General features: G+C 44.6%; 14 protein-coding genes across 14 annotated transcripts, besides 35 other annotated features; all 14 read right to left on the reverse strand.

The window, feature by feature from the left end:
* Positions 1–1,320: a sequence feature (areas merged during assembly that could not be assigned to a particular haplotype. This can correspond to areas where the two haplotypes were merged or to regions with more than two copies in the genome that were merged during assembly.).
* Positions 1–2,299, reverse strand: Tc00.1047053506945.359 (damage-specific DNA binding protein, putative; the record flags this gene model as incomplete). The annotated part of the gene is made up of 1 exon (XM_813906.1): positions 1–2,299. A coding segment is annotated over one exon (2,299 nt), but the record flags the coding sequence as incomplete, so codon positions are not given.
* Positions 1,321–2,324: a sequence feature (areas merged during assembly that could not be assigned to a particular haplotype. This can correspond to areas where the two haplotypes were merged or to regions with more than two copies in the genome that were merged during assembly.).
* Positions 2,325–4,439: a sequence feature (areas merged during assembly that could not be assigned to a particular haplotype. This can correspond to areas where the two haplotypes were merged or to regions with more than two copies in the genome that were merged during assembly.).
* Positions 2,342–2,362: a sequence feature (AT_rich).
* Positions 2,533–2,572: a microsatellite.
* Positions 2,587–2,624: a microsatellite.
* Positions 2,760–5,321, reverse strand: Tc00.1047053506945.350 (serine/threonine protein kinase, putative; the record flags this gene model as incomplete). The annotated part of the gene is made up of 1 exon (XM_813905.1): positions 2,760–5,321. The coding sequence occupies one exon, from the start codon at positions 5,319–5,321 to the stop codon at positions 2,760–2,762; it is 2,562 nt and encodes an 853-aa protein (XP_818998.1).
* Positions 4,440–5,043: a sequence feature (areas merged during assembly that could not be assigned to a particular haplotype. This can correspond to areas where the two haplotypes were merged or to regions with more than two copies in the genome that were merged during assembly.).
* Positions 5,044–10,413: a sequence feature (areas merged during assembly that could not be assigned to a particular haplotype. This can correspond to areas where the two haplotypes were merged or to regions with more than two copies in the genome that were merged during assembly.).
* Positions 5,366–5,405: a microsatellite.
* On the reverse strand, positions 6,302–8,761 carry Tc00.1047053506945.340 (hypothetical protein, conserved; the record flags this gene model as incomplete). The annotated part of the gene is made up of 1 exon (XM_813904.1): positions 6,302–8,761. One exon carries the CDS (start codon positions 8,759–8,761, stop codon positions 6,302–6,304), a length of 2,460 nt encoding a protein of 819 aa, XP_818997.1.
* Positions 8,839–8,866: a sequence feature (AT_rich).
* Positions 9,641–9,693: a microsatellite.
* On the reverse strand, positions 9,964–11,682 carry Tc00.1047053506945.330 (hypothetical protein, conserved; the record flags this gene model as incomplete). Its single annotated transcript, XM_813903.1, has 1 exon — positions 9,964–11,682. The coding sequence occupies one exon, from the start codon at positions 11,680–11,682 to the stop codon at positions 9,964–9,966; it is 1,719 nt and encodes a 572-aa protein (XP_818996.1).
* Positions 10,414–10,450: a sequence feature (haploid, non-Esmeraldo-like haplotype).
* Positions 10,451–11,341: a sequence feature (haploid, Esmeraldo-like haplotype).
* Positions 11,342–12,048: a sequence feature (areas merged during assembly that could not be assigned to a particular haplotype. This can correspond to areas where the two haplotypes were merged or to regions with more than two copies in the genome that were merged during assembly.).
* Positions 12,048–12,069: a sequence feature (AT_rich).
* Positions 12,049–14,254: a sequence feature (areas merged during assembly that could not be assigned to a particular haplotype. This can correspond to areas where the two haplotypes were merged or to regions with more than two copies in the genome that were merged during assembly.).
* Positions 12,246–13,607, reverse strand: Tc00.1047053506945.320 (hypothetical protein, conserved; the record flags this gene model as incomplete). Its single annotated transcript, XM_813902.1, has 1 exon — positions 12,246–13,607. The coding sequence occupies one exon, from the start codon at positions 13,605–13,607 to the stop codon at positions 12,246–12,248; it is 1,362 nt and encodes a 453-aa protein (XP_818995.1).
* Positions 13,669–13,715: a sequence feature (T-rich).
* Tc00.1047053506945.310 (hypothetical protein, conserved) lies at positions 13,828–14,316 on the reverse strand (the record flags this gene model as incomplete). The annotated part of the gene is made up of 1 exon (XM_813901.1): positions 13,828–14,316. One exon carries the CDS (start codon positions 14,314–14,316, stop codon positions 13,828–13,830), a length of 489 nt encoding a protein of 162 aa, XP_818994.1.
* Positions 14,255–15,146: a sequence feature (areas merged during assembly that could not be assigned to a particular haplotype. This can correspond to areas where the two haplotypes were merged or to regions with more than two copies in the genome that were merged during assembly.).
* Positions 14,440–14,460: a microsatellite.
* Positions 14,604–15,278, reverse strand: Tc00.1047053506945.300 (V-type ATPase, C subunit, putative; the record flags this gene model as incomplete). Its single annotated transcript, XM_813900.1, has 1 exon — positions 14,604–15,278. One exon carries the CDS (start codon positions 15,276–15,278, stop codon positions 14,604–14,606), a length of 675 nt encoding a protein of 224 aa, XP_818993.1.
* Positions 15,147–19,601: a sequence feature (areas merged during assembly that could not be assigned to a particular haplotype. This can correspond to areas where the two haplotypes were merged or to regions with more than two copies in the genome that were merged during assembly.).
* Positions 15,618–16,232, reverse strand: Tc00.1047053506945.290 (ribosomal protein L15, putative; the record flags this gene model as incomplete). Its single annotated transcript, XM_813899.1, has 1 exon — positions 15,618–16,232. The coding sequence occupies one exon, from the start codon at positions 16,230–16,232 to the stop codon at positions 15,618–15,620; it is 615 nt and encodes a 204-aa protein (XP_818992.1).
* Positions 16,325–16,366: a microsatellite.
* Positions 16,416–18,077, reverse strand: Tc00.1047053506945.280 (hypothetical protein, conserved; the record flags this gene model as incomplete). The annotated part of the gene is made up of 1 exon (XM_813898.1): positions 16,416–18,077. The coding sequence occupies one exon, from the start codon at positions 18,075–18,077 to the stop codon at positions 16,416–16,418; it is 1,662 nt and encodes a 553-aa protein (XP_818991.1).
* Positions 18,120–18,196: a sequence feature (T-rich).
* Positions 18,282–18,301: a microsatellite.
* Positions 18,315–18,335: a sequence feature (AT_rich).
* On the reverse strand, positions 18,694–19,329 carry Tc00.1047053506945.270 (cyclin, putative; the record flags this gene model as incomplete). The annotated part of the gene is made up of 1 exon (XM_813897.1): positions 18,694–19,329. One exon carries the CDS (start codon positions 19,327–19,329, stop codon positions 18,694–18,696), a length of 636 nt encoding a protein of 211 aa, XP_818990.1.
* Positions 19,410–19,434: a microsatellite.
* Positions 19,507–19,610: a sequence feature (A-rich).
* Positions 19,602–19,803: a sequence feature (areas merged during assembly that could not be assigned to a particular haplotype. This can correspond to areas where the two haplotypes were merged or to regions with more than two copies in the genome that were merged during assembly.).
* Positions 19,731–19,765: a microsatellite.
* Positions 19,804–21,241: a sequence feature (areas merged during assembly that could not be assigned to a particular haplotype. This can correspond to areas where the two haplotypes were merged or to regions with more than two copies in the genome that were merged during assembly.).
* Tc00.1047053506945.260 (hypothetical protein, conserved) lies at positions 19,843–20,970 on the reverse strand (the record flags this gene model as incomplete). Its single annotated transcript, XM_813896.1, has 1 exon — positions 19,843–20,970. The coding sequence occupies one exon, from the start codon at positions 20,968–20,970 to the stop codon at positions 19,843–19,845; it is 1,128 nt and encodes a 375-aa protein (XP_818989.1).
* Positions 20,999–21,031: a sequence feature (T-rich).
* Positions 21,242–22,090: a sequence feature (areas merged during assembly that could not be assigned to a particular haplotype. This can correspond to areas where the two haplotypes were merged or to regions with more than two copies in the genome that were merged during assembly.).
* On the reverse strand, positions 21,351–22,592 carry Tc00.1047053506945.250 (hypothetical protein, conserved; the record flags this gene model as incomplete). The annotated part of the gene is made up of 1 exon (XM_813895.1): positions 21,351–22,592. One exon carries the CDS (start codon positions 22,590–22,592, stop codon positions 21,351–21,353), a length of 1,242 nt encoding a protein of 413 aa, XP_818988.1.
* Positions 22,091–22,951: a sequence feature (areas merged during assembly that could not be assigned to a particular haplotype. This can correspond to areas where the two haplotypes were merged or to regions with more than two copies in the genome that were merged during assembly.).
* Positions 22,728–22,759: a sequence feature (AT_rich).
* Positions 22,884–23,435, reverse strand: Tc00.1047053506945.240 (ATP synthase, epsilon chain, putative; the record flags this gene model as incomplete). Its single annotated transcript, XM_813894.1, has 1 exon — positions 22,884–23,435. One exon carries the CDS (start codon positions 23,433–23,435, stop codon positions 22,884–22,886), a length of 552 nt encoding a protein of 183 aa, XP_818987.1.
* Positions 22,952–23,831: a sequence feature (areas merged during assembly that could not be assigned to a particular haplotype. This can correspond to areas where the two haplotypes were merged or to regions with more than two copies in the genome that were merged during assembly.).
* Positions 23,672–24,106, reverse strand: Tc00.1047053506945.230 (40S ribosomal protein S14, putative; the record flags this gene model as incomplete). The annotated part of the gene is made up of 1 exon (XM_813893.1): positions 23,672–24,106. The coding sequence occupies one exon, from the start codon at positions 24,104–24,106 to the stop codon at positions 23,672–23,674; it is 435 nt and encodes a 144-aa protein (XP_818986.1).
* Positions 23,832–24,316: part of a sequence feature (areas merged during assembly that could not be assigned to a particular haplotype. This can correspond to areas where the two haplotypes were merged or to regions with more than two copies in the genome that were merged during assembly.) that runs on past the window's edge.

Below are 24,316 nucleotides of genomic sequence, written 5' to 3' on the forward strand. Positions count from 1 at the left end.
CTTTCTTAAGATCCACAATATTCCCAAACGCAAGAGAATTTTCACTCTGAGAAAGAAATATGTATTTAGATGAAATGTGGGAACCTTCAATTATAGCGCACGCCGCAACATCATTGAAATCAATTCCAGTAAGTTGAAAGCCCGTATCGCAAAGAATGATGATGAGAGGTACTTCTCCAAGGCAAAGAACTGCATTATGGCTTTCCAAATTAAATAATTGCACAGGCTGCATCCTAATAAATGTTTCCCGAGCAGCACTTCCCATTAACATTGATTCCAAAGAAATATCCGCAATATACCCATTCAGTAATCCAACAACAAGTCGTGGTGTATGAAGGTGTGACAAAATACACATGGAACACGAGGTTGCCGAACAAAAAATGCGACCCTTCAATAAAATCTCTCCATCCTGAACCTCATACAAACAAACAGCACCGGAGTTCCATTCTCCAATTACAAAACCCTGCGAAGATGAAATTACCAAACATGAAACTTCGTTTTCCAGCTCAAGTGACGCCCTTGTATGGTGGGTATTGAGATCCACAACGGATACCAATCTTGAGCTTGAGAATACAAGTAATCTCAAATTGGCATTCGCACTTGCATGCTGAATGCCAAATTCATTTTTACAGATAATATATGCTCCTTTACCACCCTTCACAAAGTTTACTCCAACTGAAGTCACCTGTACAAATGTGTTTCGCTCAGAAACATACACAAGTGATAATGTCACTTTCGATTTGTCAAAAGGAGACTCGGAAAGCTCCTTAATAGTAGTCATGTTTGGCGTAGTCTGGAACTGATATACTCTACTATACCCAGGAAAAGAAAGAATAACTATATCCCCTGCAGCAAACAACCGAGTAACATTTAAAAGATTATCAATGGCCGCATCGTGACGAAAGTTAACTGCAGATCTTTGAAGACTTACGCCACCACCCATACCCACGCCTGTGCTCGCGATTACCCCCATGCGAGGACCATCGACGGCTATTGTTAAGTCAAATACAGGTCCACAATTCTCCAACAAAACCCCACTTTCTCCCGTACGCCATTTCAGCCAAAGCGTATTCGTCATGCGGGATCCTATTACACAGTGTCCCCCACCAAGAATTGCAAGTGAATCCGGTATGGTGCGTAACGACGAAACTGCCAAATTTACCAGCAGCATCTTATTGGAATTCAAACCCTCAGATTCCTCCTGTAATGCCGTTTTGACGTACGTTCCATCCCAAAAGAATATAAGTAGCTCTCTATTGGGAAGTGAAGCAGAACAAACCGGTTCAACATAAGCACTAAAAGAGGGGAATGCAAGCGTCGTCACATTTTTACTCATAGTCGACTGATTCGATGCAATCCTCCAAGAAACAAATGAGATCAATTGGGGCCCGAGCACAAAAAGTCCCTCAGAGTTCACTTGTAAAAGGCATGCGTTGGTTTCAACATTTGCCAAAAACACGGCTTTCCTCCTAAACACATCTCCTCTAGAAAAAACATCCAAAGTATTCGGTAGCCACGGCCAAATATTTTTCTTTTGTCCTCTGTGTTGTTCCTCGTTCATACCAATATGAATGGAGTACTCAGATACATGCGTCTTTGAAGAGGAATCGGCGTAAAGGACATAGAGAGCGGCCGCATTTTTCTCACTATCGCAAGGACCAAAAATCATGCTCCGAACATCCAATTCCGATGCGTTGAGGTGTCCTTGGACGAAAAGAGTTTGTTTCTTCTGTTTTCTCAGTACTTGTTGGGCGTATTCAGGAGAAAACAGCTTTTCAAGAACAAGAGATGCGTTCCTGTACTTCCCGCCATAAACGGCAATTGCGGCCGCAACATCAAAAAGAAACACACTCCCGCGATGAATGGAAAATGTAACTAAAGGAAGAACATCATTACGAGATGTCTGGTAGCTCCCTGAGCAGCACAATGATGCCTCATTGGGCCTCTCCTGATAAAAACAAGTGTCAACGTCGCCGTGAAACAATGTTATCATTTCAATCGTGCCATCCACACTTCGTTCAAATGCCACAATAGAGACCTCCTGTTTGACAGAAAACAGAAATGCCACATGTCTACCAGAGCCCTTCGAATCAAACAATGGCAGGGCCTCCACATACTTCAGAGAAGCAAATAAAGTAAAGTCCCTGAGATGTTCAAGCGCCTCTGCCGTCTCACTGAAGAGAGAAACGACGTTCAGTCGATTCAAAAGAACTAACGATTCCCCATTGCCCAAAAAAAAACCCGAAACGGCACCCAGAACTGCCGTAGGATGTTTGCTTGTGGAAGCTACGAAAGGCATGAAATTGTTCTGTCAGTCCCAATTGGTACCACTCTTCCTCCCTTTTATTTTTATTATTTTATTCTTCTTTTTTCATCCATCATATATGTATATAGCATGAAGGTAGATAAAAAAAAAGAAACAACAAAAAATTGGCCACATTTCAAAATCCAATAAAAATATAAAATAAAACCGATTCGACGCGTGCAACCCTTTTCAAAAGCGCCAAATGGTCTTCATAAAGACAACCTTCACTCTCTCTCCTCCCCCTCTCTCTCTCTCTCTCTCTCTTTCCCCCCACCACCACAAATAATAATAATAATAATAATAATAATAATAATAATAAAACCAAACACCTCTCTATTTTATCTATGGAACCCACACATTCAGCAGTTGCTTAAACTCCAAGTGTGTTTACACGCATGCATATATGTTACGTTGAAGTCAGTCTGCAAGACCCAAGACGGAATAGGTTACGAAATCAACAAAAACAATCCACAATATCGTTGCAGCAGCGAACTTTTCGGAGCAAGATGGCTATCGTCCGTAACAACGCCGTTGGAAGCATCATCGACTTCAACTGAGTCGTGCTCCGAGCTGCAAAATAAACCCTTCCATCTTTAACTGTCTTGGCGTCACGTCTTATGTCCCAGAAGGAAAAAGCCAAAGAAGACTGTGCTGTTTCCATTGCCATAACCGCACGAAATCCCGCATAAACGAGAACGTCAAGACACCAGGGCAAACTATTTTCAGATGCTTCAAGAACGTTGTACTTTGGGCGAAAAGAGGCCTGAGGTGCCCCATTGCAACGCACAGAAACCTGAAAGGAGTAATCCGACATACGAGCGACAAGAAGTTGAACATCCGTGTCCCGATGTTCTCCTGTCAATTCGTATAAATTTTCCAAAACAGCATCTTTCACGTAGACAATATCAACTTGCTCGTCCCCAGATCCACACGCCAGAAATAAATCCTTCTCCCATGAACTACACCACTCTCTCAAGGCACACGTCATCGCCACCATTCGTTTATCTCTTGTGCCTCGTTCAAGAAAGGGGAGAAAAAACTTAGTTATGGCTAATTTTTTCGCAGCACTAGCTTCAAAGAGACTAGTAGCATCCTCGCCTTCATTGCGGTGAGCCAACCTTGTTGAGGCAGCGGGAAAAACAACCAATTCATCACGAAATCCTTTTGCAGCAAGTTCTTCACTTAGAAGTGGGCTTCGATTCCCAGATCCTGGTGTGACCGCCTGCATGCGAGCTCTTCCATAATAAAAAACTGTATCTGAATCAATATCATAAATTAGTTTCGTCTTATCGTTAAGAAACACAACTGGATATTGCTTTCCACATTGGTAAGACAGAAATCCGTAACCATACTTGTTACAGAATACACTGCTCTTAAGCACAATTGAAGGTAAAGGAGGTTTTGGTAAAACTGGCTTACCACATGAGCGTAAATGCCGTACCTCGGATGTTGTCTCGCTGATACAATCGTTTTCCTTAAGAAACTCATGGAGTGTCATTTGCAATTCATGTTCCGTTCCCTTTTTATTCTCTTCCTTTCGCAAAGCAGTTTTCTGGTAGTCAACAGGAAACCTATCACAGTCTATAAATGGAGAATTAATGGCAATGGGTGAAGCCCATAAAGGACTCCCACGCGCATTGGGGGATGTAGATCTAGGTGCCTGAGGGGGAACAAGCGATCTTGGCGCTGTGCGGGGCGGCTGGGGTATGCAGAGGAAACTGTGACGTAAGATTTCAGCCGGAGTGGGTCGGTGTTGTGGTTGCTTTTGAAGCATCCAACGAATTAATTCTTTACAAGATTCTGGCACGGCTATACCTCGTGGAAAAATATAGTACACACGCCGTATTCTGTTGTATGTCGCAGTGATATCCTTCGTTTCAAATGGAGGAGTGCCAAATGCCAATGCGTACAATATAACCCCTAAACTCCAAATATCAGCTTCTAGACCATACCCTAACCCGGTCTTATCGCACGCAAGCACCTCAGGTGCAATGTAGTTTGGAGTGCCACACGTTGTATTTTTTTTCTCAGACGCAGAAGCAAGCTCGCTGGCAAATCCAAAATCTCCAATCTTCATGTTTCCATAGGCATCAATCATGATGTTCCCTAGCTTTAAATCCCTATGAATAATCAAATTTCTGTGCATATATTCAACGGCTGACACAATCTGAATCATAATGTACTGTATTTCCTCGGTGGCAAAAACGCCTCGTTCCTTTGACAAATCCATCAAACTCTTTTTGCTACATTGCTCCAAGATGATATAATGATACGATTCATCTTGAAAAGCTTTTACAAACTGAACAATATTCGGATGTTTCACTCGTCTATGGATGTCAATTTCCATCAGTAACTTAGACTCTGATCCACGACGAGTTAAATTTCGTTTATCAATTATCTTCCCAGCGTATTGAACATTCGTCTTCAAATCTTTAAACTCGTAGACTTGGGCAAAGCCACCTGTTCCAAGTAGCGAACCACAGCGATATCTAGAAATGACTTCTCTCGTCAAAGAATCCCTCTCCTCTACAATGATGCCACAACCGTCGTGGTATGTGGCCTTTGTTCGAGGAGGAGCTATCACTGCAGAGGCCGCACGCTGTGGAGAAGAACATGATGTGATTGGGTCAAGCTCTCCATAAGGACGGGTGCCAACAGCGGAAGCGGGTCGCCAAGGCTCTCCTAAACACGGATAACGCGCTTCTGCGAGTGGGGAAGGTGAGCAGGGAATAGCATTATTTAGATTTGGTACCGGGCTAGACCCTTGTGTAACCAAATCAAGATCAACCGTGTTTACCCTCCCTGCTTTACTTGTGATAGGTGGTGGTGGCATGTAATGATGAGACGTCGGTGATCCCCGAGCTTCAACACGATGTTGTAACGATGGAGTAGCCAAGGGAGATTTCAATCCCTGGTGTGAATAAGTCCTGTTATAAAGCGGAGAGCCGCATGATGGTGAACAGGCATCTTGTCTAGTAGCCTCTAAACGCATTAGCGTTTTCCTTTCGTATGTCATTGAAATCACCCCTTCAGATATAACACACGGACCCTCTCGTTAAGTATATATATATATATATATATATATATATATATATATATACTTATAAAGCTTCCTTAGTGGCCGCAATAAATGATATTCTCTAAGAAATGGCCACAAAGAAACAAGACATTCTGCAAAAAAAAAAAAAAAAAAAGAGTACATCATGCATGGAAATCATCAAAAAAAAAATAATTTTTTTGCACTCTCCAAGTTTTTAGATCGTCATGCTTGATTTCCTGCTCCCCGCACAAACAATTTTTTTCCCCTAACACAAACCTGCTCTTGACGACTGCTCTCAGCTTCCCTAGGCCTCTCGTTCAGTGGTGAGATTTTATCGGGGGTCCAAAGATGAACCAGCCTGCAACGGCACCCAAGCAGCCAGTCACCAACACTTTGTCCATGAAGGAATCTCCTTCAGGGCCCGTAGCTCCATTTACTTTGGACGCCTGCGGGATTTCGGAAGCATTCTTGGGGTCTACCTTTCGTCCTGCGGCTGGCGCAGCTTTTCTCGCAGCGGGCGCATACACCGGCCGTGTACGGCGTGCAGCAAATAAAAGGCTTCGGTGGAGCATAGTTATTTAAATGAACAAGCCTATTAACGCAGCTTCTTGTGGTATTCCCTTTTATTCCTTCGTGAAATATGCGTTGTGCTTTGGAGGCAATAATTTTGAAAAGAAACACGAAGAGCAACAAGTAATAAAACAGAAAGTACAGCACATTTATCGGCTTTATTTGCTTTTCTGCTTCCAAAATAACGGAGATTGTCCCTCCACTGACACGAGGGAGCACTCCAGGAAAATCTTGCAAATACAGCGACAAAGACTCAAACTCTAACTTTCTCACACCCTCCTTTTTGTCTCTTTTTTTTTTTTTTTCTTTTCATGCTTTCTAAAACTACAATGCGAAGTAGACCAAGAACAAGGGAGCAACAGCAATAACAACAAAAAAGGCAAATTCTACTTCATTCTTCGTCCGTAGGGATCACCACACAGGTTGCTAATCACCTCAATAGTGGTCTCAATTCTACTGCAGCGGATAGAAGAATAATCAGCGTCACACTCCAGACACAAGGTGGTCAAGGTGTCTTCAAGAGAATCAACGTAGGAAAGAATCCCATGGGTAAAAAAAATCTGCACTCCCTCGACTACTGAAGGCAATTTGTATTTAGCCCCGGGGGGGTTAAATGCAACAAAGGGCAAACCCAATCTGGAGGAAAGAATTTTGGCGTATCCCCCGTTAAACTGATCACCGATAAGTAAAATACGATCTTTTTTCCCATCAGCAATCAAGCCATCAATATACTCCGAGACATCTTTGAGAGCATCAATGCTTGGAAACCATCTTGATAAAAAAGCGGCACCGTAAACAAATTTGGCTCGATAAGCCTCAGGCCAAATGCTGATGAGAGGCGATATTACCCCAGCTAATTGAACAGCCATGGAGGTCCCCCACTCATCCACGTTGCGCATGAGAGACAATCCCCTATTGTTGGAATTCAATGTCACAAAGTGGTAGTCACTTTGCAAATCTGTGTAGTCCGAAAACGGAATGGCCACACCACTCGTCGCATAATCCCAATTGGGCTGAAGGCGGACGGGATACCGACGGATAAGTTCAGGATACTGCGAAAACCAACTCACAAAGTCAGCGTCGCCGTATCCCGCCACAGTGTAGGAAAGTGCAGCCAAAAGAGATAGGTCATAAATTCCGAGCGGCGCCGAACCATTTTTGTTGTATCTTATATTACAAAGAAGCAACGTTGAATTTTCACCAACGATGGGGTTGCTCTTCATAGCAATATTGCCTATGAAGCGATACACCATGGTGTTCCCGAGAGCAATGACAAAGGCCAACGCAAACATAACAATTAGCCACCAATACAAAAGCACTTTTTGATCCGTTAGGATGGAAACATTATATGACGCATATTGACGTTCTGCACGGACAATATCAGGATGGCGATAACCAAAAAAGGTCTTTACATCAAAACACTTCAGACAGCCTAGGATGGCATCTCGGCAGCAGAGCAGATGCGTGTCAAAACTACGTCTCTGAGCATCGTGTTGTATCTCTGGATCCAACGGAAGCTGAAAAAGAGCGCATTGTTCTTTTCTGGTTAGTTTATGCGGCCTTTTTCGGGCAAGCATGCCATGTGAGGTAATAAACAAGACAATAATCACAAGCACTAACTCTTTGGAGGCCAACAGGCCACCACACACCACACCAACCAATACCAAAATCGAGACGAGAAATAAAGATACATACACATACCATTGAGCCTTCCGACGAAGCAGTGTCATCCACGAAACGACATAGACACATGTGAGTGTAATACTAAAGATGGCACCCCACGTAACCTGCGAGTTACCAATGTAACTTCGCAGTGCCTGAGCCATGTAAAGGCTGAGTAGCGGCACGTAGCCAAAGGTAAATACAATTGCATTCCAACGCAAACTTTCCCCATCTAGGCCAAACTCCTCCAAAACGGTCGAGGCATGATACCAGCGTTTTGTTACGGTTCGCAAACCATTATGTTTTGAAGCCTTTTCCCATAGGATAAATTCGTCCCGTTCCATACGTCTCTTAAACGCCATGCACTTGCATTTCAGTGCGCACCAATAAAACCAAACGTAACAAAGCAGAATGAGAAACATGCTAACAATGATTGAAATAAATGAATACAACTGAGCAAAAAATAAAATTGACTGTCCGGCTGAGGCAGATGCAATGACGCCCCATAGAAACGGAAGTAAAGTTGTTGCAATAACAATTACAAAGTAGATAACATAGGGTGGCCTTTTTCCAGAATAATGCGACATTCCCCAAAAGATAATGTCTTCGCGTCCCACCTGTTTTAGGCCCCGAAGCATATCCATCCAAGTACAGAAAAACGTTACCAAAGTAAAGCTCAAGAACAGAAACATGACAAAAAAGCCCAATAGAAATGAAGGGTCAAATTGTGTACCAGATGACGAGACATGCATCCTAAAAAGCACCTCAAACGTCCAGTTTAGGGAGAGAACAAAAAGCAAACTCCCAGCGCAGTAAAGTAGGAAGAAAAAATACAGTCGGAACTCTAATGACATAAAAATACCTAAAACTATGTCAGCGAACCAATTGTACGACTGTGGTTCCCAATCCTCAAATTCATAGGAACGAATGAGATTTTCCGCGGTAACAGGAATCTCACCTGAGTCTTGGACCACCTCGTTTGCTATCCCGTCTTGTGGGGAATAATAATAGTAGTTTCCATCAGAAGGCTCGTAATAATAATAACTTTGGTGGTGATTGGGATCATAGTTCTCTGTCGGGGTTTCCGTTTCGCCTTCTAGCGGCTGTGGGGGATCGCTGACAGCGTCTTTCTCACGCTGTCGTCCATCGGTTACGGCTGACAGCGTGGCCTGGCTCTGGTTCATCAATAGAGGAGATGAACTATGTGAGGAGAGAAAAACTTCAAAGAATAAAAATAAAAATAAAGGGCAGAGTTCAAAGCAAAAAATATATATAATAGAAAAATAATACAAGAAGAACAGCAACGCAAGGAAAGAATATATATATTTGCATGGATTCAACCGTCACAAAAATGAGGGCCACCCTCAGTCACCCTCACCCCAAGAAAATTAGTGTTTAAAAATCTTCACTTTACTTTTCCTCATCGGGGCCCACATTCTTTCAACAGGTAACTAGAATATGTGTCTAGATGAAGCCCTTGGCCCTTCTTCCAGTCAAAAAAGTAAAGGCAAAGAGCAAAGGTCACAGTTTGAGTTCAATGCGCCCAACGACTAAATTTGGGTAAAATCCGTCAAGCACTCATACACAGCATGAAAGCAATTCGTTCACAAGCCAATCATTGACGACCGGGTTCGCTGTAAACTCATAAACTGACAGTCTTTGGAGTTCCGCAACCTTCGGGGATCCCCTCCGTGTGAAGGGCAGCAGCGGGCGTTAGGTGAAACGGACAGATGAAAAAAAAGAAAAAAAAATCCTCACGTGCTGCCCACCAACGCAGTATATTTGGCAAAAAAAAAAAAAAAACAAGTAATGAATCGGAAAAAAGGATATTTAGACAAGACACCCGCCGGTTTACCTAGTCTCATCTATTCCCGCACGCCCTCAAGCGATTTCTCTTAATAGTAAAAAGAGAAGAAACGACACCACATCAATTGTCAGAGCACCAATTGTGCGGCCACCACACAAACAACAAAAGAGAAGCGCATTTCACCGCAAAGCAACATCTTGAGAATATACAAACGCTTTTAAGAGAAAACATTTTTGCCTCTTAAATATATATGTCATTTTTTTTCTTTTTCCTTTTATTTTATTTTATTTTTTTTTTTTTTTTTTTCTTCCTCTTACTTTAGCTGTCGTCGCTCCCAATTTAAAGTTCAGCACCAATCATCACGTTCACAACATTGATAAAATCCTTTTGTTTACCTCTAGCATATATATCCGCTGCATTTCGTTCTTTGCTGTCTTTTTTTTCTTTCTTTTTGCTGTTGTCGTTTGCTCCGTTTTACTGCTGCTCCTCGCTTCTCCGCCGCCTTTCTCCCGTTCTGCCTCGCGTTTATATTTACAACTATCCAACACACATATGTATATAAAACAATGCTGCACGTTATCACGCTCCTTTTCGCTCCTCCATCGTGCGTTTTAGCTGCTTCAGTGCAATGTTGTACCTGTTCATCAGTGTTTCGTTTCCATCCCCCTTGAGAGACTGCCCCTTTGTAAAAAGGGTCTTTGCGTTCTCATAATTGCCACGACGATACTCCAACTCGCCCGCCTCATAATAAGCGTATGGTAAGACCATTGAATCGTTTGGCACACGCTTTTCGTTTGCAAATATTTTACTCATGTACCCAAACGCCTCATCGATACGATCGCACCCTTTATGAATGACCCCCACAAAAAGTGTAAACATGTTTTCCGGCTCTGGACCACTCAGGTCTTTTCCTTTCGTAACTCGCGTCAACTCCTCTAAGAGACGTTCTGCCTGTTCCACTTTCATATGAGCAAGATCACGATTGATATACAGCATATAGACGCCGCACAGGGGCAATAACCGGGGGTTTGCTAAGACGCGGGATGCAAACTTTGGAGAATTGGCATCATTCTTCGACCTGGAGTTATACATGGAGCCTACCTTTTTTAACCACTGGATTGCCTGGGCATCATCTCCCAGCATAACAAAGCAAGCTGCAAGTGAAAGAACCACCTGACCTGTATATGCAAAACTTTCCTTGGTTTTAGCCAGATGATCCAGAAGTGCTGCGTAACGATCTCTCGCCTCTTCAAAACGAAGATCCATAAAAAGAGTATCGGCATGCAAATAACGGATCAAAATTGGCACTAATCCAGCCCGTTCAGCATTTGTTTCAGCCAACTGAATCGCCATCAAGGCCTCGGCTGTTTCACCCCGCTTTCTGTGATAAAAGTTGGAGTATCCATAAAAATACGTATTGTGCTCATATTTTTGATTCATTGCATCCAAGATACGCTTCGCCTTCGCAAGCGTTTCCTCTACACGGCCAAGACCTGTTGGAAGAAAAAGATATAGCGTGCACAAAACAAGCGCCGCAAACGGGGAACGAACCCCATTGCTCTCAAAAACCTCTGTAAGGTATTGTTCGCCAAGCTCCTTGTCAGATATAAAGCCAATCACATTGAGAAGCCTCATCAAATTAGCCGGCACGAGGGCAAGAAACGCATAAAATGCCCCTGTCCCATATTTCACACACATCTTCAATTCGTTAGGAATTTGGTTCGTCCTGTCCGCCTCAACGACTTGTATTAACTTATGATATAAGCCCCACGTCCTGCGCAAATTGACGCCACCCTTGAAATAGGAATTCATCATCAGCTGACACACAGAACGCATCAATAGTGCATCCGCATAAATCACATCACATTCCAATTTCCAGTTGTCGACAAAAGATTGACCGGCCTTTTCAGCCGCCTTTCGACGTCCATTAAAGCTTTTTTTGCTAATTTTACGCTCTGCCTTACTGGGCAAACACATGGACATCCCGGTTCCATCACCATCATTTTCGACGTCAAAGTCAAACATGGGCTCAGAGTACTTCGCAGCGGAAGCCAACGAATCCGCCACTTTAAACAATTCAAGAAGAATCTCCCTACTCTCATTCGTTGAGTTCATCAGTGTTTGAACAAGATACTTATTAGCGTACTCAAGAGCATAACGTGGGTGTATTTCCTTGTAAGGAAAAAGAATTTCCTCTGCCTCAGAACATTGGTTGTTCCAAATCATATGAACGGCGTCCTGAATGTGATGATGAAAGCTCGGACCATCGTTACTCCCCGACGAGACCTCTGTGGACATGCTTTCTGTTGTTGTTTTTTTGTTGGCTTGTTTGCTTGATTTCCCGCAAACCCCCTTTTTTCTACCTTTCCCTACTTGTTCTCGCCCCCCCCCCCTCCTCCAAACCCTGCTCCTTGCGGCAAAGAGGTGAGACACAGAAGAAAATAAAAATCCAAACGACACCAAATTCCCGCCCCTCCACGCATAGACACTCTCCCACCAAGCCGCTCTACTCCATCTCACTCTCCCTTACCACATATATCTGTTTATTTACATATAAATAAATACATATGAAAAAAATGACCAAACAGAGTTCAAAAAAAAAAAAAATCCTTCCAAAACTATGCCTTTTTCTCCTTTCTTCTATCTCCTACAATAAGCCCCACAAAAAAAAAAAAAAAATTTTTTCCTTTCTTTTTGGGTTCATTCCTTTCCGTTCAATACTTTATTTCCCCGACTTCCTTTCTGTTCTTCTTGAGCGTGCCTTTCATGGCCGTCACCGGGATCAAGAAGGATGAAACAAAAAACTAACCCAGCACCCAGACCTTTTAATTGCGACTAGAAAATACTCTTTTTTTTCACTCTCATCCTCTACCTACGTGTTGCTGGCCCCCCGTACGCGGCGTGGTAAGCGCCAACGACTTCAGCCTGTGTTTTTCAAAAAATAGATCAGAGTAGCGCAGACGCTGTTGCTCAATATACTCTATAGCCTTAACGCGCTGGTTTTCCTCCTCGTACGCGGCCCCTGAAGCAACCTGATCCAATTCTTGAATGGCCTCTTGACACTCCTTTGATAACGCCTCGGCCTTACATCCAAGAGCATCAATTACAGCCTCCTTTTCCTTTGCAACAAGGTTCAACAAACTGATACACCTAGTCAGTCTATTTTTCTCTGCAAGGAAAAGATTGTAAATGGCTGGATGACACCGTTCTTGCGAGGGATTGATTTTATCTGAATCATACATATCTACATCATCGCCAAGAGTCATCAAATCACCTTTAGCTGCCCAGCTTTGCGATAATGCCGCGTCCACACCGTGCAAAAGATTATTGTTTTGTAGTGCCTTTTCAATGCACTCCAGACGGTGTTCAAGCTGTTCAATGCGGTAATTCTGGGTCTTGATGACACGCTCTTGCCTCTGACGAGATTCAGTCACCGTGCCGGAAATCTCATCCCGCATTTCCGCAATGCCCTCCTGAATCAAAAGACGGGAGCTCGATTCCTTTGCAATCATGGCTTTATTTAATTTAGCATCGACGTCGTCATGTTCGGCAATCAGTGCCTGGAGTGCTTCCTTTTCACATTTCAAATCGCGATCGGTGACGCGTATACCGTTATTCAGCGCGTCAATTTCATCCAGAATTTCCCGACGCAACTGTACCGCGTTTGTCATCTCAAAAATTGTTTGTTCTTTCTTCTTGAGGAGAATTCGGCCTGTACGGATTTCCTTTAAAATGAGCGCCTTTCTGGACTCCAGTTCCTGAGGCGTCACATCCGTCTCGTTTTGTCGAAGGAAAGCTCTGCGTTCACTTGCCTGATCCCCGCCCTGGGCCCGAACGCCAGTGGCGTCCTCAAGATTTTTGGTTTGCTCGCTCACCCTGATATAGTGTTTTCCCTGGGCCTTGATGCGACGATTGAGTTCATTCACCTCGTGCATCAGTGCCTGGTTGCGCTCCGAAATGGCCTTGGAAGCCAACTCAAACTGCGTCAGCATGTTTCCGACGCGTTCAATGGGAACAGTGCGCAGATCCTTTCGGGGTCTGGCCCCGCAGTAGTCAAGGACAGGAAAGGCAGCAGAAAGATCACCAGATGTCAGATTCTGAGGCGTTATGCTCAACTCCTCCTCGAGTTCGGCCTTACGTCTTCGCAGCCCCTCCAACTCTTTTTGCCGGAGAGCAACGGCCAGCTCCAGCTCCTTCCTTCGCTCAATCTTGTTGGGTCTCATCTTGATTCTTCGAAAAATCACAAAACTGCACCGCCAGCCAATACAAACGGAATAAAAATGCAAAAAAAAAAAAGAGAAGAAAAAAACAAACAATCACAAAAAAAAAAATCTAAAAATTCACACCAATTAAAGAGGCGACTCATCAGCCAACACCTTCGCCACCTTCTCCGCCCCATGCACCACAAGTAAATCTGAAAAGAAGATGCCAACAATAATGCCTTCACACTCGCTTCGATACATTCACCAGTACGACTTTGTTGTTCCGCAAAACAACCGTTTCTTTTACCTTAACGTTAAAAGCGGAAAATTTTGCGCGAGACGCTATAGTTCCATCCCTCTCAAACGTCGCATACCCCTGAGAATCGTAGCCCTCCGCATTGAAGTATCGCCGCACCGCCTGATCACCACCATACTGCAACAATGCTCGAGATGGTATACCACTACCACTGCCGGAGCCGTCGGCCCGATCGTACTGCCTCAGAGAGGGATCAAGAGAGTGCTGTACTTGTCTCCACCGGTTATAATTTCGACCGTGGTGAACAAAACGAACATTGTCGCGAAGAAAAACCGCCACATTTTCTTTGCCGTACACAACACCCATCCAGGTGTTATATACTGCGTCGTCCGATAAATAGACTAGCGCGTTTTCAACGTTTCCCTCACTTAGAAGATCCATGTAGCGCATTGCGATAAGCTGCGATGTCGCCATTTCTGGTTCAGCATATACCCTACCTGCTCCGACAAAGAAGCACCCTGAGCCCCTAGAAGTGGAAAGGAAAAGATATATTTGAGCAAAACGCAGCAAAACAAAGTCTGAACAAAAACCAGATGCAAAAAAAAAAAAAAAAAAAAAGCAAAGCTCGTATATGAGTTACTTGCTCTTAGTAGTTCATTACCCAATTTCGTCTTCTTCGCTACTCCCATTTCTTTTTTCCTTTTTCCTTCAATTCTCGCTGTCCCTCGTTAAACGAAGACTCAACTGCTCCTCCAGTCAGACTAAACCATCATCGCCTTTTGGGACATCAAAATCCCAACAATCACGGCAAAAATCCCAAGGGCAGAAGCAAAAATCTCAATCACGAGAACCTTCACAAATAGGGCGCTGCTGTGTGCATCAGCAATAGCACAGCTACTCCCAACTACTCCAACTGCAACGCCACAAGACATGTTCCCTACTCCAAAAGCTAGACCCGCGGCAAAAAGAGTAAATCCTGCCGCAGCGGCCTTATATGTGTACTTTCCAGTTTCATCCATTGCACTGGTGTTTGCCTCCAGTTTGCCCATCATAATAATAGATAGGATAACACCGTAAATAGCCACAGCCTCACAAAAGATGATTGAAATAAGATTCTTGCTTCTTATTTCAGGAGCGCGAATCGCTGCTCCACTGATAGAAGCTGCTGTAGTTAATATTCCCCACGCGGCACCCAAAATAGAGAGAGCGATGCCTATTCCTATTCCCACCGACCCCCATGCGTAAGGCGATACAGCAGACAATACATCCCACAAGGCAGAAAAGGGCGGAAATACCGTACCACATAAAGCAGGAATGATGCCAAAAACAATGACCAAAAACACGAGGAAGTAACGAACAAAACCCCATATGACCTCCAGAGCATCGTCGGGTGGTAACCGCGAGGGTTGCGGCAACACCTCAGACTCGACAGGCATTAACTACAAATATTTTGTCACGTGCTAAAGAATATTTCTATCCCAAAAAAAAAAAAAGCCAATTCAGGAAGGCGGCACACACCCAAAGAAAAAAGAAGAAAGAGCAAAAATGTTCCTTCACAAAAGTTGTTCTGACAAGCAAATTCAGACAGCATTATAAGAAAAGCAGAGCCAAAACAGCAAGACAATCATGTGAGATAAACAGAAAAATAAATGAATATAAACATTTAAATATTTATGTTTATGTATTCATTTTTCTGTTGCTCTTTGAGTATAAAGAACAAAATAAAAAAAAAAATAGGGCGGCGTAAGAGGACGCAAATAACCTCGTGAAGAGCACTAACGCTTACGCAGGAAGACCATGCGGTTGTTGCGGCGCCACGCGGCGCGGACTGACGGACGCAGCTTTGACGCCTTGTGGCCCTTGTGGCGCAGTCCGCGGTGCTTGCGACCCGCCGACGTGAGGCCACGCTGTTCACGGTGCTTGTGCACTGCGTTCACAATCCAGTTGATGCGTGGGTCGCGACGAATAGTGCGGCACATTGGGTCTACTGCAACCACCTCATACCACACGAAGGTCGAGTCGGCATTCACCCAATACGAGTTCAGCACACGAAGGTTGCCGTACTTTTTACCAAGCCGCTGCTCTGCAATGGCGCGACTGTTCTTGTTGAGCTTAACACCCAACACACCACTCGTCTTGGGCTTACCGTACGTGATACCCTTGTGCACAGGACGCTTGCGACCACCGCGGCGAACACGCACGCGAAACACGGAGAACCCTTGCTTTGTCTTGTATCCAAGCATGCGGGCCTTCTCCGGACGCGTAGGACGACGCAGACGCACAACTGTGTGCTGGTGACGGAACTCCCACGCGCGCACACGCTGAATGAAGCGCATCACATCGGAAGACTTCTTCTTCCACAACTCGTTCAGGTACATAAACGCTCCCATGATTGGTCCTCTACGACTACAGGTAACAAAAAGGCAAGTACTCACAAAAAAAATTTTTTGCTAAAATCAAAGTAAACGCTCACCACAACCAAAATAATAATAATAATAACAATAATAGCAATAAAGAAAATAATTACCACTGATGAAAAACCGGCAACTGAATAAACATGTACCTCCCCATAATTACCATGCACACTCCAGTAAACCCTTCATCTGCTCCACAAACTCATGAATTTCATTCAGACGAGCCCGATGACGACTCTGTTCCTCGTCCAAAATCCGGGTTGAACGCTCCCTAAGGAGCTTCTCCTCATTGCTAATGTACATTTGTTCCATCTCTTCCAAACGCTTTCGTCGTAGTTCAAACCAGTCACCCAAAAACTTTTGGTAGTCTTCCTTGTTGTCAATGATTGCCATAATACTTTCGTCCTGTTTTATGAGATGGTAGGAGTCTGTTGCATGCTCCTGTTTCTGCCGCATTTCAAAAACAGAGTCAAACAACTGCCGGAGAGCAACCTGAAAGTCTGCCTCCATTTTCAAAAAATTTTCGAACGCGGTTTGAAGAATAACATCAATGCCATCGCCTTTCCACTTCCCGATTGTTCCGGCGTTGAGGGACTCCAACGCATCATATTGGTCTGCCTCCTTCTCTAAGAGTTGGTGCCGTACCTCGCGAAGACGAATTTGAAGTTGCGAAAGTACTTCAGATGGAATGGCGCCAGTGTCAACTTCGCGGCACCACATGGTACGGGGAATATGAGCTTTAACCTCCTTCTCAAACTGCTTAATAATCGCCTTACATGCATCTGCATTCTTTTGCCTGTAACGGGCTGACGCCGTATTAAACGCGCTCTCGTCTTCATCACGCCTCGTACGGATCGCCTTCATCGCCTCTGTGAGTTCTCTTGCCTTTTCCGTAAACTCCATCTGGTATTTTTCCAACAGCTCCTTCGAAAGCGAGGCTATAATGTCCACTCGAAGCAACTCCACCACCCCTCGTCCATCTAACTCCAGGTGGAAGAGTTCATCGTAAAAATTCGTCTCATCAGGGCAGTTAAAACGCTCATAATCCTTCCGTGCCTTCTCCAATTCCTGCTCCACCTTTGCAACCTCGGCCGCACGCTCATCCTCCTCATCAACAGGCATCAAATTTTCCCGCTGTTCCTCACGCGCACTGACAACCTCATTGGGGTCAATAACACAGCCATCCAGAAACTGAAGTGTCGGAACAAATGCAAGAAGACGGAGCTTGTAGTGCGGCTGCTTCTCCACACGGTTACCCTTCAGTGTCAAAATCCGAAGACTGCCCAGTCGATGAAGATACCGAGCCGCGTCTTCCAGCGCCTCTATGCGGTTGTTTCCGAGACTCAAAGAGGTCAGTTTTTTAAGTGTTTCCAAGCCTTGAATCACCGAGATGTTGTTAGAGAATAAAGAGAGGGTTTCCAGTTCAACGAGATCCTCCAAACCGCATATTTCTGTTATCTGATTGAAACTGAGATCGAGCCATTGCAATTTTTTCAGGTGACCCAAGTTGCATACCACACTGATGTTGTTGTTGTCCAACGCCAGCTTTGTGAGGTTGCACAACCCCACAAGATTTTCAATTTTCCCAATCCGTCGGTACGAGGCGAGAAGTGTTGTTACTTTATGCAGCTCCATCGTTTCCATTGTCGTCTTCACCCGCTGATGCCGTTGATTCTCCTCGCGGACGCCCACAAAACGAAGACGCTCCTCTTCAGTGGTGCACGCAGGCGGTAGATAGATGCAGTCCCGAATGAGGCTCTCGTTTATCACCGTCTCCTGTGTTTGCTTCATCACAGACACCACCGTGTAACCCTTCGACATCCTTGTACCACACCAGCTTGGAAAACAAAAGGACACCACCGGAAAAACAGCAACAGCAACAAAAAAATGCAAAAAAAAAAAAAAAAAAAGTCTGGCCGCATAAAAGAAAAAAAAAAAAATAGCTGTAAGATCATCAAAAATGCGCGCACAAACCGATGAAGGCCAAACCAGAAAGGCAAAGAGAAATGGGGGATATAAAAAAATTTAATTAATTAATTAATTAAAGTGGTGATTAGCATTAAAAAAAAAAAAAAAAAAGCTTTTTTTTTTGTTGTTGTTGTTAATTTACTTTTTTACTCTCCTCTTTTAGATGTATTCCTTCTCTCGTGTGGGTTGAAACTCTTTTGGTTTACTACTTCATGTATTAAAAAGTGATAGTAAATGAGTAAATAAGTGAATGATAGAATGTAGAAGAAAAAAAAAATCTCATAGTACTTTCTAATAATTGACCGTTATCGCCCGCTCCTCATCTCCAGTAAAGCAAAGAAATAAAAAAAAAAAAAACAGTGAAAACACACGCATGTATGTATACATAGTTCCAAACACAGATAATAGAGAGTAGCTCCCTTAAGGAAAAACAATAATAATTTGGAGCTACCGATACAACTGGCACCCCTTAATTCACCGAGGCTTCGAGGCCAAGGGTGTTCTTTTCATCCTCCTTGAAAGTGTTGCTATCCGCAACACCGCGCAATTCGGATGGGTTGCTGCAGGCCTTTTCAGCCGACACAACAGCTGTAATGGCGTTGCAAACGGCTCTGTACTCATCGGGTTGTACTTCTGTCCTAAAATCAAGCAAATCCGCCAGAAACCAAAGCTCCATAATGATAAGATCACGGTTAGTGACACCGCCCACCTGCGCATAGTAGCTCATCGAACAGCAAAGATCATCTCTTGTTTTGGCCGCAACCACCAACGACGTGAGAAGAACGCGGTAAATGGAACGAAAGTGTAGGGGAAAGCCCAAAATGAACAGACGTCGGATGTACGCGAGAGAAAATATAAAAACTTCGGCAGAGCACTTCATGTAAGTTACAAGACGCTGGGCGTATTTTTCCAACGATATGCCAGGCACAAACTCAGCACAAAAAAAAACAAAGGACGGAAAGGAGCCATTGGGAAGTGCAAACTCGGCCCCTGGTGCATTTTCCCCCAAGCCAGACTGTAATTCCATAATGTGCTGGATGTACATCGCTATAATCCTCCCCATCTGATCCTGAGCTGGCGATCTCAGCCCGGTTCGCGTCGACATACCGCTTCTCTCCCACACACTGACAACCAGACAAGAAAAAGAAAAAGAAAATTATAAAAAAAGAAAAAGGCATCTGTACGAAAAAAAAAAAAAAAAAAAAGAGAAGCGCACACAACTCCACACATGCACGCACCCCTAAAAAAAGGGTGGTTAAGATCCTTTTAATGACCCTTGTAATTTTTTTTTCCTTTTTCCTTCGCAATCTTGAATATTGTTGTTGTTGTTGCCTTATTTTTTTTCTTTGGATTTTCTTGTTATTTTTTTTTTCTTTTTCGGTTTTTGCAAGTTTACTCTCTCTTCTCTTCACAAACCCACTCACTGGCTTTGCCATTTGGCCACGCATGGGGGCGCATACAAATCAACGCCCCAGCCTCCTTTCCTACTGGTCATTCCTGTTCACCATACATATACATATATATATATATATATATGTATACGCACTCTTTGGGTTTTCCAAGGGACACGAAATAAAATAAAAAGATAATGAGACAAAGCTCGTGTGGAAAAGCCTCATCAGACGCTTTTTCCTCCAGGAATGAAAGGGGCAGCTCCAACGTTTGTCCCGGGTCGGGGTGAGGAACTCTGTTGATTTGCAATTTTTTGTGCTGCTATCTGATATAGATCAGGGTTCGGAGAAGTTTGGTACGCCCCAGCCTGAGGCGGTACTGGAGCAAGCGGAGGGACCTGAGGATGCATCTGATAAAATTGGTACGGCACACGGTATGGCTGTGGTACAGCCATGACCGCAGCCTGAGACATAAATGGAAAGGGTAAACCAACAAACTGCAAGGGATGAACCGCCACACCATGCCCAGGAGGTGGAGCCGTCGTCCATCCCGAAGCGCCCAAGCTAATACCCTGTGGGTAGGCTATCTGTTGTGGGGATGACGTCATAGCAGGAGGATGCGGAGGGGGTTGATACATCATTTCGCTCATTGGGTTAGACGCCGTAAAAGCCGGTGGAGTTGCCGTAGTTGTTGTTGCGGTGCCAGTCGTGGAGAGTTCATTTTTGTTTACGTTCTCCGAAAGAATTCCAAATTTCAGGCTAGAAAGAACATCAATTTTTTCCTCTTCTCTTGGTGCAAGGCAGTCTATATCGTAGGATGATCCAACCTCTCCCCAAACGGGATCGTGAAACAGCGCAACACTCTGTACACCATCTGGCTGAGGTTGAACAGGTGTAACCGTATTTTTCTCTCCCGGTAAATTAACGCCCTGAACAAATTCAACATCCATAGCGGCCGCAGGCTGCGTTTTGGGAAATGATGGTGCTTTGGTTTCAGGCTCTTTAGACGCACCACTTCCTCCACTGGCAGGAGGATTACTGGGAACCGCAAGAAGCTGGGTTGGTGGTGTGGTTTGTTTCTCAGAGCGACGCTGCGCAATGCCCAGCAGCGCATTAAGAGATTCAGTTTTGGTTGGCTCCGGCGTTTTTTCTCCATTACTGCTTGCGCTTTCAGCCGGGCAACTCTCCTCATCAGGGGTTTGTGGAGCCTCATCCGCACGAAAAGCAGAGCGGGGCAGGCGCAACTTTTCGGAAATATCGCGAAGATTCACGACAGGAATATCATTTTTCGTAATCCACACGTGCACGGCGGGGTTAAGCCACAAAGGGGGCTCCTTCCGACGTGTATTTTCCATTTGACTATCCCTTCTTTTCGCCCCTGGCAAAAAAAAAAATAAATAAAAATAAAAACAAAAAAATAAATCGCGCTACAATGAAGAGGAAAAAAAAAAAAGGCGAAATGCGAGATGCGAGATAAAGGCCTATTCCTCCTCCCTCGTCAAAGATCCATATAAACACAAAAAATGCACTGAGCCTCATTATTTCAAAAATTAGCTAAAGTGGGTTTTGTGGACATTCGCCACATTTTTTTTTTCCCCCTGTCAACGGCTCCTCACGTAGGGGCTCTCGCGTGCGCAGTTTCATTTACCCACCACACACGCACTCTCTGTATTCCCCCTCCTATCCTTTTTTCTTCTTCTCCGGAAATAAATAAAAACGCCTAGCCCTCCCACAATTAGAGGTATTTGTTAATATCCCCTACAATAGTCACAGTGCGCCCAGGGAACATCTTCAACAACTCAGCAAGACATTCGTCACGACAGTTCCCTGCAGCAATTAGCAATGCATCCAGCTGCGGTCCCAGTCGCTCAATTTCCTCCTGTATTTGGTGTACTCTAGCTTGACTATTACTCTTTCGCATAGATGCAGCCGCAATGCCTCGTTGAAGCCGCCGTACCTCTTCCATAAAGGAAAACCGCAGTGTGGGGGTTGTCTTCATGCGTACAAAAACCGCCTCCGTTGATGCTGTTAGTTTCTTAACAAGAACTTCAACTGCCGCCGCGGGTTCGGCAAGCGATTCATCGTCCATAGACGATCGTTCCGAGGCAAAACAAGCAAACGCCTGCAGCTCTGTCAATATGTTCTTTCGGTGGGCAGCATTTGAAACGTCAATGGTAAAAATTCCCTTCACCGTATCTGTAGGCTTTTCCTCGCAGCCATCATCCATTCTTTTATTGTTCTCGCTGCAGTTGCGGACAGCACCCTCTACAGCCACTTCAAGGGCTTCCTCATCCCATTTAATTTCCACCGTTTCGCCAACGTCGACCAAATCAACTGTGTCCTCGTCACCCCAATCAATGTTGCAGGGCCCTGTGCTTGCTTTCACCGCAACCTGATCCCGCTCACCCGCCCGCTGCTTCTGATGTTGCTCATGATGATGTATATCCACCTTGGACTTGTAAAATCGTTCCTGATAAACCCTGTCCAACCAAGGCAGGTGCAATGAGAAAACGTTATCATCGTACATTCCCATGGAATACATTTTTGCAGCGCGAACATATGCCTCACGGAAGGACTCAAGATGGGGGCTTCTGCCAAATTCCCTAAGCGCCTCGTTCAAAGAAGTCGTGCTGCTGGCTATCTTGGCCTCAATCACCGCTTCGAGATCTTCTTCCTCTGCACCTTGACTCTCCACCAGGCCATACTCCTGAAAAAAACGTTTTTGTCTTTCCTCGAGATTTTTTCTAGCCTTAGCGGCGTCCTCAATGGACCCATAGGCGTCATCCAAGAGACCTGAGAGCCTCTTATTCTGCTTGTGCTGCGCTGGTATCTCGTAACGCACCAACTGTTCCAGTTTGGGCGCCAGCTCCATAAGACGAAAGAATTCTTTCTTGTGCTTCTTCCCCAAGACGGCCTTTCGGTCACTCAGCCATTCCTCCATTCGCTGATAGTGCACCGCAATGACTTGCTGCTCCATCGCCGGGCCCTTCTAGAGGCCGCAAAGAGCAAAATAAGAAGAAGAAAAAAGAAAGAATGCGGGCTCACAAACTTTTTGAAATGAAAATTGTGTTTTTAATGCCATGTAATGGTGCCCAAGAAAAACAAACTTGAGAAAAAAAAAAACATAAATAATTTTTTTAAAATGGCTGTGGAATAGCAAGGCGATACCGCCACCACCTCCTTCTACTAACACGCTATTACACAAACTATCAAAGTGGAACAATTTCACGTTCAACATTTAAAGAGTGCCGCAAGCTTGAAGCACTTCTTAATGGTGATGCTTCAAAGCAGCAATGACGCTCTCAAGAACAGAAATACGGATCTCAATAACTGCCTTGGCCTTCTCGTCCTTTGCGGAACCTAAAGAAGCTTGTTGCGCAGCAAGTGCCTTCTCGGCAGCGGAAAGATCAAGGTCCTCCATAGCGACACACTCCACGGCATTCACGTCACATGAACCTTCATTATTGATGTGTGCAAAGCCGCCACTCACAAAGTATTTCTTCGTGGTACCGTCCGTAAACTCTACCGTCAGGGGAGCAGGTACAAGCTGAACAATTTTGTAGGCGTGGCCAGGATAAATGCCGTATTCACCGTTTACACCAGTCACAGTGACACACTTTACAGGGTTTTCCCGCATGAGAAATTCATCCTGCCGTGTAAGTGTAAATCTGAGAGTCTCCAAGTTTTCGTGGGTAGCGTGGATGTCCTTGTCCACCACCTTGTTCTCAAGAAACTCAAAGCCCTCTGGCAGATCATGGTTTGGCACTTGCAACAGCGGCAATGTGCGAGACACGAGGCGTCGAGCAAAAGCGCGGAACATACTTCACTACTAATCCCCATCCATCAACAGCAAGAGCAGAAAAAAAAAAATAGTAAAAAAAAAAAAGAGTATAGGGCAAATGGAAAACAAAGTGCGGTGCACCACTTAAAAAAAAAAAAAAAAAGAACATCGAAAAAATACATCAAAAATATCTCCATTCAGGAAACATTATAACGGATCGGAAAAAAGAAAACAAAAACCCAAAGAAAACATGGCGGGTGTTTCACAGGTTGCCTCTACAGACGACGACCACGGCGAGAACCCTTGCGGCGGGTAGAGTCGGTCGGAATAGGGGTCACGTCCTCGATGCGGCCAATCTTCATGCCAGCACGCGCCAAAGCACGAAGGGCAGCCTGAGCGCCGGGGCCGGGGCTCCTCGTGCCCACACCGCCAGTAGCACGCATCTTGACGTGCAGCGCGTTGATGCCACACTCCTTGCAGCGCGCCACAACGTCCTGTGCAGCCATCATGGCAGCGTAGGGCGAGCTTTCATCACGATCCGCCTTCACCTTCATGCCACCAGTAATCTTGCAGAAGGTTTCGCGACCAGACATATCCGTCACATGAACAAATGTGTCATTGAAGGACGCATAGATGTGCACAACGCCGTAAACCAGCTCGTCCTTCGCGGCGCTGGAGCCGTAAAACTTCACTTCCTGCTTCTTCGACATACCTGCAAAACGCTGAAACGCGTAAAAATTACGAAAAACAAACACAAATCAAAAAAAAAAAAACACTTCAGTAAAAAAAAACACCAAATACAACAAAAGGGGGGAATAAATGTACAAAAACGCAACAACTTTTACTATTGTTGTTATTATTATTATTTCGCCTTCGACTGCTTGCAAAAGACAAAACACACACCCACAGATCAGCTTTGA

The sequence above is a fragment of the Trypanosoma cruzi genome, genomic scaffold (assembly GCF_000209065.1).
Source record: "Trypanosoma cruzi strain CL Brener 1047053517161 genomic scaffold, whole genome shotgun sequence".
NCBI lineage: Eukaryota > Euglenozoa > Kinetoplastea > Trypanosomatida > Trypanosomatidae > Trypanosoma > Trypanosoma cruzi.